This window comes from Podarcis muralis, chromosome 1, assembly GCF_964188315.1.
Source record: "Podarcis muralis chromosome 1, rPodMur119.hap1.1, whole genome shotgun sequence".
Lineage (NCBI taxonomy): Eukaryota > Metazoa > Chordata > Lepidosauria > Squamata > Lacertidae > Podarcis > Podarcis muralis.
In genome coordinates this window covers 3518174-3532892 of record NC_135655.1, presented here as the reverse complement: position 1 = coordinate 3532892, position 14719 = coordinate 3518174, and the positions used below count along the sequence as shown (strand labels likewise).

Genomic DNA, 14719 nt, shown 5'->3' with positions numbered 1-14719 from the left:
ACAGGTTTCAGATACAGGATATTAAGCATACACGTACTTCAGATTGAACTGGTTGCTTGCTTTGCAAGTTTTCATTTCCCAAATGACTGCCTTGGCAAGCGCAATACCTACCAGGCTCAACGCCGGTCTCGCGCTGCTGCTTCCCGCGCTCTCAAGGACCCGGGAGGAGGAAGGCGTGAAGGGAATCCCGAAGGCGCAAAAACCTCGCGCATGCGCAGGCCTTCCGCCTGCGACAGCCCAGTAGGCCGGCCGAAGCGAGCGGCGATGGGATGTGGGAGGGAGCTCGCTCGCCGCCCCGCGTGTGCCTATGTGGGGCACGTTACAGCCCCGTGATGTCAGCGCCACGCAGGCAGCCAGGCAGGCAGACGGCGAGAGCCCCGCGCTGGGCGGCCTCTCCTCGCCGCCGCCGCCCCACCTCTCGCCGCCCGACTCGCCCGCCTCCCTCCAGGCAACATCTCGCGGCACACCAGGCAACGTCTCGCGGCACACTAGTGTGCCGCGGAACACTGGTTGGGAAACACTGAGTTAGCCAATAAGAACCTGAGAATAGGTGAAATTGGAGAAAAAAGTTAATTTTATATTGGTTGAAATTATGCCTAATTAAGTACTTAAGTGTTTGGAAAATAAATTTAAAATTAGAGGTATAATATGGGGAAAAATACAAATAAGAAACTAAAATAAGGTGATAATTTGCTGTAAAGAATTTTACAAACCTGGAAAGCAGGAATGGAAGATGTGAGGAAGTCCAAAGTAAGGGAAGCATGAATACCAAGAACCTTGATATGATGTTACAATTTTGTTTGTTTTCTTTTTCTTTCTTTTTCTTTTATGTATGTATTGTTATTATCTCTTTTGTGTTTGTATACTGTACTGTTGGGTATGGGATTATATATGTTGGGTGATAAATGTGAAAAATCTTGAATAAATATTTTTTTTTTAAAAAAAGGAAAGGAAAACGAAATGGCCTCTGGCGCAGCCGCATTGGAAATACCGGCGCCATGGGGTCGCCTCATCCAAAAAAGGGTTGGGAATGTTGGCTATTTGCAGTTGAGTTGCGCTGCAGAAAGCTTGCTGGGGAGACCACCCATTACAAGGAGCTCAAAAATAACTTCAACAAGGTTTTAATAACAAAAGCAAAACCTCCTTTTACACGAAATATATCAACAAACATGACCCAACCACCAACCCATCCCCCAGGGTAATGAGAGAGCTAGGTGCTGCTCTTTATATACTACAGTGGTGCCTCGCAAGACGAAATTAATTCGTTCCGCGAGTTTTTTCTTCTTGCGAGTTTTTTCGTCTTGCGAAGCACGGTTTCCCATAGGAATGCATTGAAAATCAATCAATGCGTTCTTATGGAAACCGCCTTCAGACCAGGTCCGGGGACAGTCTGTCCCCCGACCTCTTCTGAAGGCGGGGGGGGGGGGGACAAGGGCTTTTCTTCCCACCGCCAGCCTTCAGAAGGCTGTTCTGAAGGCTGGCGGTGGGAAGAAAAGCCCTTCTCCCCACCTCCCGCCCCGCAAGCTCCGGGGACAGGAGGGCTTCGCTGCCGCCCGCCAGCATTTTAAGGTCGCCCGGGACAGCGGAGAAGTCTCCGCTGTCCCGGGAAGGCAGGCGGGGGGGGGGAGCAAAGACTTTTGCCCCCCGCCGGCCTTCAGAAGAGGTCCAGGACCTCTTCTGAAGGCCGGCGGTGGGCGAAAGTCTTTGCTCCCGACGGCCAGCATTTTAAAAGCGGTCCGGGAAAGCGCAGCGCAATTCCCTGCTATCCCGGACCGCTTTTAAAATGCTGGCGGTGGGGAGCAAAGCCCTTCGGCCCCCGCCGGCCTTCCTGGACCTCCTCTGAAGGCCGGAGGGGGGCGAAAGGCTTTGCTCCCCACCGCCAGCATTTAAAAGAGGTCCCCGGAGATCTCCCTTTGGGCTTTCTTCTTGCAAAGCAAGCCCATAGGGAAATTCGTCTTGCGGAACGACTCAAAAACGGAAAACTCTTTGGTCTTGCGAGTTTTTCGTTTTGCGAGGCGTTCGTCTTGCGAGGCACCACTGTACAGTGGTACCTTGGGTTACATACGCTTCAGGTTACATACAGTTCAGGTTACAGACTCCGCTAACCCAGAAATAGTGCTTCAGGTTAAGAACTTTGCTTCAGGGTGAGAACAGAAATCGTGCTCCGGCGGCACGGCAGCAGCAGGAGGCCCCATTAGTTAAAGTGGTGCTTCAGGTTAAGAACAGTTTCAGGTTAAGAACGGACCTCCGGAACGAATTAAGTACTGAACCTGAGGTACCACTCTATACCCAATTGCTGACACAGCTTAATTAACACAACTTAGCAGCACCTGCTATACTGTTTCACAGCTGTAAAACGGTCTTGTTATTTGCTCTGACCACACATCTTGTGGTCACAATAATGATCCTCCACATTTAAAGAGACCATTCAACAGGGAAAAGGGCCAGAAAAGGGAAACCCAAAAAAACTGAGGGGCTGGAGCGGCATCCCTATGAAGAAAGGGTTCGACGTTTGAAGCTTTTTAGTTCAGATTGAAAATAGCGAGTAAGAGGCAACATGATAGAAGTTAATGAAGTAACACATGGAAAGGGCATTATTTCATGAAAACCAAGTACAGTGGGACCTCGGGTTACATATGCTTCAGGTTACAGACTCTGCTAACCCAGCAATAGTACCATAGATTAAGAACTTTGCTTCAGGATGAGAACAGAAATCGTGCTTTGGCAGGAGGCCCCACTAGCTAAAGTGGTACCTCAGGTTAAGAAGAGTTTCAGGTTAAGAACAGACCTCCGGAACGAATTTAAGTACTTAACCCGAGGTACCACTGTAACTTTTTAATATTTTTTTTAAAGTAAGCAGTATATCATCATCAAACCTTTACTGGCATCACAAACATTCAGAATAAATAGGCCAGTGCGATCTCGTTGCCATTTCAACAGTACAGTCGTTTGCCAAAGGGAAGAAGAGGAGTGCGATCTATTTCAAAGCAGTATATAAATCTTGTTAAATAAATAACCCAGTGTCCAGTAAGGGTTACTCGTCATCCTGGGGAAAAGTGGAAGCGTTCTGTCCTGGACAGGTTTTTCAATGTCTTTATAAATGACTTGGATGAAGGAGTTGGGATGCTCATCCTCCTCCGGCGATCACTCAAAGCAGAGTAAAATTGTCTTCCATGAGTCTGTAAGTGACCATGGAAGCCAAGTCTGGATCCACATGTCCTTCCACAGTGGGGACATTGGTTTCCAGGCGGGAGTTGATCACAGTGAGGGTTTGCCAAGCGTGCCTTCCTCTTAGCACGTTTCGTCCTGAGGATGCTCATTGTTGTAAATAAAAATATGCCCTTTTCCCTTATGGGGTATCCAAGAGCCCATATAGAGTCCTTACATAGGTTCCCTATTGGTAGGAGAAAATAACAGAGGCCAACCAGAGAATATTGAGAAGCAAAGCAGCTAGTAAGCTTGATCTTTATTGATCTGTTGCAACAGGGTGCTCCCTCACACGCAGGAGAGGAGGAGGACCCAGAAAGATGGTGTGCAAGACTTTATAAAGACTTTTGAAATTCCCATTATCTAGATCAAGACCACCCCCAGAAACATTATGCATACATCACAGAAGGGGTGTAATCTAAGACCACCCCTCAGATACATCCCACCTACATCACAGAAATTTAAATGTTGTTTTTCTCTTGTTACAGTTTATCTCCTGTCTGGCAAGTTACTTGATTGGATTTCCCGGGGAGCCTGGCCATTCTTTAGTGGTAAAATACTTATTTCCTGGGCCAGGTCACAGGCTCACACCTTATTCAAACAGACATATCCTTGAGACAGGATTTGTGAGGAGAGAGACAATGGGGAGACTTTTCCAGTTTGACCTTGCAGAGACAACATTTGGTCAGTTTGGGAATCAAAATGGTTCCAGGTTGGCTTTCCTGTGCTGATCTATGTACGTGTGGTTATGAACGTTGCCATATATCTAAGACCAGTGTTTCCCAACCGGTGTTCCGCGGCACACTAGTGTGCCGCCGGACGTTGCCTAGTGTGCCGTGGGAGTAGTGGCGTAGCGTGGGGGGGTGCCAGGGGTGCCAGTCGCACCGGGCGCAACATCTGCGGGGGGCGCGAGTCCAGAGGGAAGGGACAAGTTCCTTCCTCCGCCGGGCTCCCCGCCGCCACCGCCAGCCTTGCGCCCTAGCGCGCGCGCCCCCCGCCGCCGCTGCGGCTGCGCTCCACTCACTGCTCGCAGGAGGAGCAGCCACTGCAGCAGCGCTGACACCGCCACCGACGCCTGGCCGGGCACGGGCAGCCTCCGCACCCCGACGCCGACGCCATCCCCTTCCCCCTTTTTTTCCAGAGCTGGGGGAGGGGGAGGTTTTAAAAGGGGGTCTTGCATTGGCGATCCTGCAGCACTTTGGGCCGCACGACGCGAGCGCGCAGCACGGATCAGCCACGACCCCACCCCGTGCATTTCCCGGGGAAAAGTGCTCCACGTGGGAGGCGCGTTTCCCCTTCATTCCCTCTCGTGCAAATCCTCCTTGGGTTCCCTCCCCCGTCTTTCCTCTCCCTACCTCACAAAAGCCTCACCTCGTCGCCTCCTCGCTGCCTCTCGCCTCCGCAGGAGCGTTTCCCTCCGCGGAAGAAGGAGCAGGGCGCTTTTGCAACTTTGCCTTCCCCGCCCCACCACGGAGCACATTTTCCTCGCCCCCCCAACCCCCGCATGTAGAATAGAAGCCCTCCAGCCTCCACGGTGCACAAACTCTCCCCTCTGCAACGAAGCGCTTTGTTGCATATCTTTGGTGAGGTTTTTAGGCAGTCTTGGTGCACCTTAAATCAGCGCTAATTGCGCCTGGACGCAGTATTTACTTCTGAGTAGGCCCCCTTCTCCCCCCCCCCCCTGTAGCACCTGACGTTGCTATTCGTATCATCAGGTTTGTTTGTTGATAATTTAATTGTTTTAAAAGCATCATGCTAAAGAGCTCTCTCCCACCCCCAGACCCTTGGGCAAAACAGAAACACACACATACACAAACACAGAGATTGAGCCCTGCAGGTTTTATGAAATGAATGGATTCTGAATGCCTGTTTCAGTGGCTTGTCCGCCTTAGGCTGCTGGGCCAGACACCTGTTACACGGTGCAGTCCGTAAGCTGTGAGCGCTGCTACCTGCCGCCGAGACCACGTAACGACAGTCTTGAAAGACCTACATTGGCTCCCAGTACCTTTCCGAGCACAATTCAAAGTGTTGGTGCTGACCTTTAAAGCCCTAAGCGGTTTCGGTCCAGTATACCTGAAGTAGCGTCTCCGCCACCATCGTTCAGCCCAGACACTGAGATCCAGTGCCAAGGGCCTTCTGGCAATTCCCTCACTGTGAAAAGTGAGGTTACAGGGAACCAGGCAGAGGGCCTTCTCGGTAGTGGCACCCGCCCTGTGGAATGCCCTCCCATCAGACATCAAAGAGATAACCATTACCTTCTATGCTGTTACTATTTTTTTTTTTTTTTTTTTTACATAAGTAAAAAGTGACTTTTCCCCATCTGGCATGGTGGTGTGCCTTGAGATTTTTTTCATGAAACAAGTGTGCCTTTGCCCAAAAAAGGTTGGGAAACACTGTCTAAGACCATAAAATTCCTATCACATTATCCCCCCTTTGGGGCTAGAATTTTTCTTAAAAATTTTTGCCCCACAAATAATAACATCGTATATTGTAAATGGATGTCTTTGGATGTCTTTGTATAAATATATCATATAAAAATAACACATGTTGCATTTTGCTACTAAATTACTTGTGGCATTCTAACACTTTGGGAGAGACTATTTACTCAATAGTGTTCTATGCTTTACACCTAGCAGGAAGGTCCACTAATGACTGAAAAATGCAGTTGGTGTTTTGTCCTTCGCCATTTTTGTGTGTTTCTCAGGTGTCAAGCTAGCTCTTCTGTGGTCTCACACTGACATAGTGCTACAGCAACACATCCTGTCTGTTGAATCCCCTCGGGGCTTTCATTTAACCATGTCGCCTGGCATTCACCATAGCTGGCACAGGTTTGGACATCTCGTGAGGGAGATGCCTTGGCCTTGGCCTTTCTATGGGATTTTATTATAGGCTGTGGTCTTGCACTCATGGGAAGTTGCTCACTTGCACTTAAAGGACCAAAAAGCTAATTGCAGCCTGGATACACTTGCCCAATTCAAACTGAGTCCAATTTGAATTTTTTTCTTGCCCCATGGTTCTCAACTTTTCAAACCAATCTGTTAAAACAAACCCATTCTTAAAGGGCACTTGTCCAAATAAGTCAATTTAACTCTATAAGGGATCATTCCTGCTAAATCAAAGCATATCCACCTTCATGTTTCTTAGAAGCTTCTCCTTGGTAAAGCAAGTTTTGGCACATTTTTTTTTTTAAATGGGTAGGGAAGGTTGGCATAGTGCCAGGTGGAACAATGAAATGTGGTTATAAATTGATCTAAACATTGGACTACACAATAGTGTGAGCTATTAGAAAGTATAAAATGTATGAGAGTCCTCCACTGGGGTGTAAGGAATAAGACATTAAACATAAAAACAATTACACACAAAAATAGCCCCCCCCCCCCCTTTGTGGAAATAACACACTGTCAGACACATTTCAACATCCTTACGTAATAACACATAATACAAAATAAACTAATTAAGTATCAGTTGCATATCTTGAGACAATTGTGATATTTTTACACATGTATCTTCTCAATGCTGGAGCACAGTCTTGAGGTTCAAAGGTGAGAAAATGTCCTTGCAATTCAACTCCTCCCCCCTTTGTCAGCCCCACTCCCCCGTCAGTCTATATCCTTTGAAAGAAGATAGCTGTGGGCACTTTGAAAACTTTGGTGTCTGTTGCTGCAGGTGGTGGCGAAGCTTTTTCATCATAGGTCTGTAGTAACACATCTGTAGAAGTGACATCCTGTTAGGGGGCGGGGGTTTTAGGGACTTAAAAGACAGTTAGAAAAAGAAGGGGCAAAAGCCCCCCCCCAATCTCCTTGAGTTATTAGCTGCAAATAATAAAATCTTAGCATGTTAAGCATTTTACTCATTTTAATATTATTATCACATTTTCATATAATTACTGTTATTATCTGCTAAGTTTGTTTGCTTTCCTTCACTTAGTTTTTGTTGTTCCCCCCCATATTATTACATAAAAAATTACTCCACGTGTATAGAAAGAGAACTGTAAAAAATACAACAAAGGTTAAAAAATAAAAAAGAAAGCAAAAAATTAGATTACCAGTCAGATGAAAACATACTTGACACAAAGACATCAAATTTAGAAAAGAATTATTATTAAATAATAATAAGATATTATCAAAACCACACAGATTACCACTGGACTGAAAAAAAATGGGAAAACAATGGAAAAAAGGTTCAAATTCAGCATGTACTATCTGATAAGTAGAACTTGATGAAAATGACTTTCAACATGTGATGGACATGTCCCCAAAGTAAAACACACACACACACAATGACCTATGAGGAACCAAAAATAAATAAATGCTAAGACACACAATTTGTTTTTGTGTGTGTGTTTTTTTGTTTTTAACCTGAAGTCACCTGAAGTAACTTGTTTTGGCATTCTAACAACCCAATGAAAAACTGATTAATAAATGAAAAACAGATTATTTGTAACCTAAAAAAGTGTCAGAGATAGAGGAAAATCAACTAATATAGCAGGGCTTCAGACTTGTTTTGCTGAACAGAAAGAAAGTGACTGTTTGGCTTTAAGGGAAGAAAGACAAAAGAAATACAAATACAATTACTTTTTATAGAGTATTTAAATCACTGTTTGCATCCCCTCATTATCATTTGTGCTGTGGGAGAAAAGAAGGGACAAACACTTTGTTAATGGGGTTCACATATCCTGTTAAAAGGGGAAATTATTTCATGTGAGAAGTCTGTCAGGAAATGCTGTTCCTAAAATGCATAGGCATATACACACACACAAAAAAAACTGTTATAAAATTTAAATCCCATTGGGGAGGCAAACTACTCAAGAGAGGAACTCACAGTGGGAGTGCTTTGATATTTACCTGTGAAAAGAAATCGGCATGTCAAGACCTGAAACCTGGCAACCTCTTGACCCTTGATGGTCCAGTACCCAACCCCTTTGTCTTAATTAGCCCCTGGAGCAAAAGACACATCAAGGATGATCTCCCCCAATGGTTCCAAGTTCCACACAAGGAAATTTGAATAGGTTTCTTCCCGCAGCACACTCTCCAAACCTCCTCTCCCCCCTCCTTCCTCTCTCTCTCTCTTTTAAGCTGATCTAGCCTCTGTGCATGTGCAGAGTTCATGTCTCAGCAAACCTTTTATACTATTGAAAATGTTGCATCTTTTGGCTAAATTAGAATTTGAAGAAGGGAAGGGAAGGGTAAGGAGTAGATTTTAAAAATAGGGTTAGATTTTAAAACAAAAAGGAGAAACTCAGCAATTCAAGTATTCACCAAAGCTAGCAATTGCAGCCCAAGCAAAGGACTGCTTCCTTTATGTACAGGAAAGGGCTAATATCCCTCTGGCTATTCGCGGAACAATGCCACGCCCTTATATATGGGGGAAATGGCCAGAGTCAGAATTCATAGGATATTATTATTATTATTATTATTATTATTATTATTATTATTATTATTTTAAATATTCTCAGTCATTCCAGCCTCACCATTTGCAGACAAATTTTTCTGTCCTTTATTTACAGGTTGGATGGTTAAGGCTCATTCTACTTGACTATATGAATTTTTATGTGCTTAAACTTTGAATAGACTTTTAAGTTTGATTTTTGTAAATAATAGACAAAATGATAAATACTGTAATCACTCAAATGCTTGATATCACCAGTTGTGCTTCAAAAACATCACGGCTTTCACCCCTCACCTTTTAAAAACAAAGAGCAAATCTGGGCTGAATTTCAACTCATCAGCCATAAATTGGGAAAGTTGAAAGGGACCTGGGGTCATCTAGTCCAACCCTAAAATACAGGGTTCATAGCAAGATTTGTACTACCAGAAACACACATTCTTATGTACAGACACAACTGGGGAAGAGACCACAAGCCATGCACCTATCACAAGCCATGCGCATATCATGTACTAAGGAAGAGGAAAATAAAAGTACCCAACTTTATACAGAACACCCTTTTAGCAGATCTTGAAGCTAGTTTGAGTGAGAGTTTACTTCCTTAGACTAAAGAGTGCAAGTTCCTAGAGAAGTTATCTTTAAAGGAAGATTGAAGTGAACATTTTCCTAAGATAGGGAGAGGGTCTCTTATAAAGCAAAGTTAATTCAATTGATATAACCACTCACAAATAATTAAAACAGCCATAGATTTGATTTAAAAGGAATACAAAAGTGAACAATTTCTCCTGAGCTTGCAGAGGAGTAGTAAGCCTAATCTATGCCCCCCCCCTTGCAGTTTCCTTTAAAGGAAGCTTACTCGGGAGTAAATTTACCTGGCACAGAAGTAAGAAGGAAAAAAAACCTGAAAGAGACAGAATGAAATGGGGGGGGGGGCATTTTCTAAGAAAAGAGGCCAGGAAGTCTTATAGAGACTGATATCTGGACTGGACTCATAGAATTTTGCTGGCCATGGAAGCCTCTACATTTAATAACAATTTTCTTAGAAAGAACACCATACTTTCATAGGCATGTGCTTAATGAAATACATACACTGCATTTTAGCTTGAGACAGCAATTTTGCTCAACTAGGCTTTTGCAGCAGAAACATTAGGTTAACTTCACATTCCAAAATAGACTGGAACACAGGTGTACTCACAAACTCAAGTTACAACACAACATCATTTACCATTAGACTTAAAATCACTCTCCTCACTTAAACTAGAGGAAGGAGGTGGGGTAATCCTCCTTTCAGAACACAAGTAGCACGTATACAGGATTTTACCACTTGGGAGAAAAACTCTTTTAGAGCCTCTCTCAAATAACAAACATTTGCACACTTCATTCTCAATTTTTGTCTTGTTTAAGATTGATAAGGTTCAACATGGCTTTCTTAGATTTAGAACTTGGAGCAAGCTTGCATTTTTATTTTAGATGGCACATTTAAGATAAGCAGCTGCTGGATGTTACCTAAGTACAATTTAACCACAGGAAAAACGTTTCTGTCAGAGTCCAGGCGGGAAGTAAGCACCAATTGGGCTTCTTTCACGCCAGGGGTCTGAGGACTATTTTTCTTTTGATTGAGGTGCACCCATTTTCAATTAAAAGGGGTTTGGACCTGGGCAAAACTCCGAAGGGTCCGGAAAAGGGGAAATCTGGACAAAACCCCGAGGGGGAAAAACCTGGGGATACCTGGGGATACCTGGACAAAACTCCAAGGGGAAAAAACCTGGGGACACCTGGACAAATCTCCGAAGGGGAAAAACCTGGGGACACCTGGACAAATCTCCGAAGGGGAAAAACCTGGGGACACCTGGACAAATCTCCGAGGGGAAAAACCTGGGGACACCTGGACAAATCTCCGAAGGGGAAAAACCTGGGGACACCTGGACAAATCTCCGAAGGGGAAAAACCTGGGGACACCTGGACAAATCTCCGAGGGGAAAAACCTGGGGACACCTGGACAAATCTCCGAAGGGGAAAAACCTGGGGATACCTGGACAAATCTCCGAAGGGGAACCTGGGGATACCTGGACAAATCTCCGAAGGGGAACCTGGGGATACCTGGACAAATCTCCGAGGGGAAAAACCTGGGGATACCTCACTTAATCTCTATTCTACAACCCACAGCAACCTCCCTGCCTCTTACAATCTAACTCAGAGTCCCTACTGAACGCTTGCACACTTGCAATGCCAGATTGAGACTCTGGAATATGAAAGATGGAAAGGAATTCAGCGCCCTTGCGTTCTCTGTTCACAGGTCATTTCTAACAAAGATCGCCATGGCAGAGGTGCGGCTGCGCTGGGAGTTATAGTTTTGGGAATTATAGTTCTCAGTGCAGAAGAAATTGCACAACCTTTCTGGGCAAAACTCCGAAGGAATAGGTTGGCATATAGAATTAAGTGGAAGAAATCACACACAACCTTGTGCCTGGGCATACTCCGAAGGGCTAGGGCTGGTGTTGAGATCAAGAGGACAGAAAGGAGGAGAAGGCAATTTTTCAAGAGTTAAAGTGAGGAAAGAAGTAAGGATTTGAGAAGTATAGGTTTGCTGTGGTTTTCAGAATCCCACCCCACTACCCGTTTTTCCTACTCATACTCACTTCGCAAGCGCTGTCCTGGTGATCCCGGGATCTCTTGACTGGTTGTTTAAGGCCGGCCTGATCAAGCGTTGCTTCCTCTGGTTAGCCCCGCTGAACCTCCAGTTATTTCCAGACCCTGGGATCGATGGAAGACTGGTTATTCCTCCTGGCAAACTGCCTGGTGCGCGCTGGATAACCAGTCCTTCCTCGCTTCCAGAATCTGGGTAACCAAAAGTCCCTTCGTGCGTGGTCGCCATCTGTTGTAAATAAAAATATGCCCTTTTCCCTTATGGGGTATCCAAGAGCCCATATAGAGTCCTTACATAGGTTCCCTATTGGTAGGAGAAAATAACAGAGGCCAACCAGAGAATATTGAGAAGCAAAGCAGCTAGTAAGCTTGATCTTTATTGATCTGTTGCAACAGGGTGCTCCCTCACACGCAGGAGAGGAGGAGGACCCAGAAAGATGGTGTGCAAGACTTTATAAAGACTTTTGAAATTCCCATTATCTAGATCAAGACCACCCCCAGAAACATTATGCATACATCACAGAAGGGGTGTAATCTAAGACCACCCCTCAGATACATCCCACCTACATCACAGAAATTTAAATGTTGTTTTTCTCTTGTTACAGTTTATCTCCTGTCTGGCAAGTTACTTGATTGGATTTCCCGGGGAGCCTGGCCATTCTTTTGTAGTGGTAAAATACTTATTTCCTGGGCCAGGTCACAGGCTCACACCTTATTCAAACAGACATATCCTTGAGACAGGATTTGTGAGGAGAGAGACAATGGGGAGACTTTTCCAGTTTGACCTTGCAGAGACAACATTTGGTCAGTTTGGGAATCAAAATGGTTCCAGGTTGGCTTTCCTGTGCTGATCTATGTACGTGTGGTTATGAACGTTGCCATATATCTAAGACCATAAAATTCCTATCACATCATCCAATTTGCAGGTGACACCGAACTGGGAGGGGTAGCTAATGCCACAGAAGACAGAATCAGAATTCAAAATGAGAACCTGGCGCAAGCTAACAATGAATTTCAATATGGACAAATGTCAGGTTCTGCACTTAGGAAGGAAAAACCTGGTGCACAAATATAGGATGGGGGACACCTGTCTTACTAGCAGTACAGTGGTACCTCTGGTTGTGAATGGGATCCATTCCGGAGCCCCGTTTACAAAATGAGCAGAACGCGACTCGTGTCTGTGTGGGTTGTGATTCGTCACTTTTGTGTGTGTGCGTGCAATCATTTTGAGCATGCGCGAGCGGCGAAACCCGGAAGTAACCCTTTCTGGTACTTCCAGGTCGCTGCGGGACGCAACCTGAAAAGATTTAACCCGAGGCAAACGTAACGAGGTATGACTGTACATGTGAAAAGGATCTAGGGGTCTTGGTGGACCACAAGCTGAACAGTGTGTCAACAGTGTGATGCAGCAGCAAAAAAATAGCTAATGCTATTCTAGGCTGCATCAACAGAAGTCTAGTGTCCAGATCAAAGGAAGTAATAGTCCCACTCTATTCTGCCTCCTGAGAAATCTCTATGTGGGACAAGAAGCTACAGTTAGAACTGGATATGGAACAACTGATTGGTTCAAAATTGGGAAAGGAGTACGACAAGGTTGTATTTTGTCTCCCTGCTTATTTAACTTATATGCAGAATTCATCTTGCGAAAGGCTGGGCTGGATGAATCCCTAGCCGGAATTAAGATTGCCGGAAGAAGTATCAACAACCTCAGATATGCAGATGACACAACCTTGATGGCAGAAAGTGAGGAGGAATTAAATAACCTTTTAATGAGGGTGAAAGAGGAGAGCGCAAAATATGGTCTGAAGCTCAACATCAAAAAAACGAAGATCATGGCCACTGGGCCCATCACCTCCTGGCAAACAGAAGGGGAAGAAATGGAGGCAGTGAGAGATTTTACTTTCTTGGGCTCCATGATCACTGAAGATGGTGACAGCAGCCACGAAATTAAGAGACGCCTGCTTCTTGGGAGGAAAGCAATGACAAACCTAGACAGCATATTTTGAATTATCTTTTGATGCTTTTGAATTCTGGTGCTGGAGGAGACTCTGGAGAGTCCCATGGACTGCAAGAAGATCCAACCTCTCCATTCTGAAGGAAATCAGCCCTGAGTGCTCACTGGAAGGACAGATCCTGAAGCTGAGGCTCCAATACTTTGGCCACCTCATGAGAAGAGAAGACTCCCTGGAAAAGACCCTGATGTTGGGAAAGATGGAGGGCAGAAGGAGAAGGGGACGACAGAGGACAAGATGGTTAGACAGCGTTCTCGAAGCTACAAACACGAGTCTGACCAAACTGCGGGAGGCAGTGGAAGACAGGAGTGCCTGGCATGCTCTGGTCCACACGAAGAGGCGGAGATGACTAAACAAGGGAACCCAAAGGCCATCTAGTCCAACCCCCTGCAATGCAGAAGTCCCAACGAAAGCATCCATGACTTGTGCGTTGCCCATTCAGGGAATCATAGAATTGTAAAGTAGAAAGGGGAACCCCAAGGGTCATCCAGTCCACCCCCCCCTGCAATGCAGGAACCGACTAAACGACTCAGCAACAACAACAGATGCAGATCTTGGAAATGCATATATTTCTCTGCACTTTTATTTTTATTATTTATATTTAATTATTTCGGATGACGACGATGCGTCTGCCCCGTCCAGCCCAGCCAGCCTCCGCAGAGGACCCTTCGGGGTGAAGGAAGCGGAGGCGGAGGCGCCGCGGCGGGCCTTCCCTCCTCCCGAAGGGGCCGGGCTGACGAGGGACGAGGAGGAGGCGGCGGCCTCGGCCTTGGCGGGAAAACCTTTCAAGATGGCGGCGGCGGAGAAGCTGAGGGGCAAAGTGGGCGCCGCCTTCAAGATGCACGGCTTGCTGCTCCGCGCGTGAGTAGCAGGCAAAGAAGGGGGACCCTCTCTGGCAGAAACACCCCGGGGTCCGGGTGGGGGGGAAGCAAGACTCTGCCCCCCACAACCCACGCCCCTTGAATGAAGGGGTGCGTGTACACGTGTACGTGTGAACGCAGCCCCAGGCGCGCGCGGGTGCCGCCTCCCCCCTGCGGCTCCTCAGGTGGCTGAGAAAGAGATGAGAAAGGGTGTGTGTGTGTGCAAAGAATGGATCTTTTTTCGCCATATCTGAGGACTTGGTGTCTCCTCGTGTGAAATGGACAGGCAACGCTGGGGCGGCGCACACAGAGCCAAACTCGGCCCTCCGTATGGTTGTTTTTTTTTGGGACTACAACTCCCATCATCCCTAGCTAACAGGACGAATGGTCAGGGATGATGGGAGTTGTAGTCTCAAAACATCTGGAGGGCTGAGTTTGCCTATGCTTGCCCTTGGCCATGTGAGCTTATGAGGGTAGAGTCCCACAACATCTGGAAGAAATAAAAAAAATGGTCCAGTAGCACCTTATAGACCAACTATATAACAACAACAACAACAATTTATTATTTATGCCGCACAACAACAACAACAATAATAATTTATTATTTAT

General features: G+C 45.8%; 1 protein-coding gene across 2 annotated transcripts in view; it reads left to right on the top strand.

The window, feature by feature from the left end:
• Positions 1 to 13952: 13952 nt before the first annotated feature.
• Positions 13953 to 14719, top strand: part of POLE2 (DNA polymerase epsilon 2, accessory subunit) — a 32212-nt gene continuing 31445 nt past the window's right edge. For both annotated transcript variants that reach the window (XM_028718890.2, XM_028719068.2), the window contains exon 1: positions 13953 to 14111. In XM_028718890.2, coding sequence (XP_028574723.2) covers positions 14041 to 14111 — 71 coding nt within the window. In that variant the 5' untranslated portion in view covers positions 13953 to 14040. The remainder of the gene's footprint in view (positions 14112 to 14719) is intronic.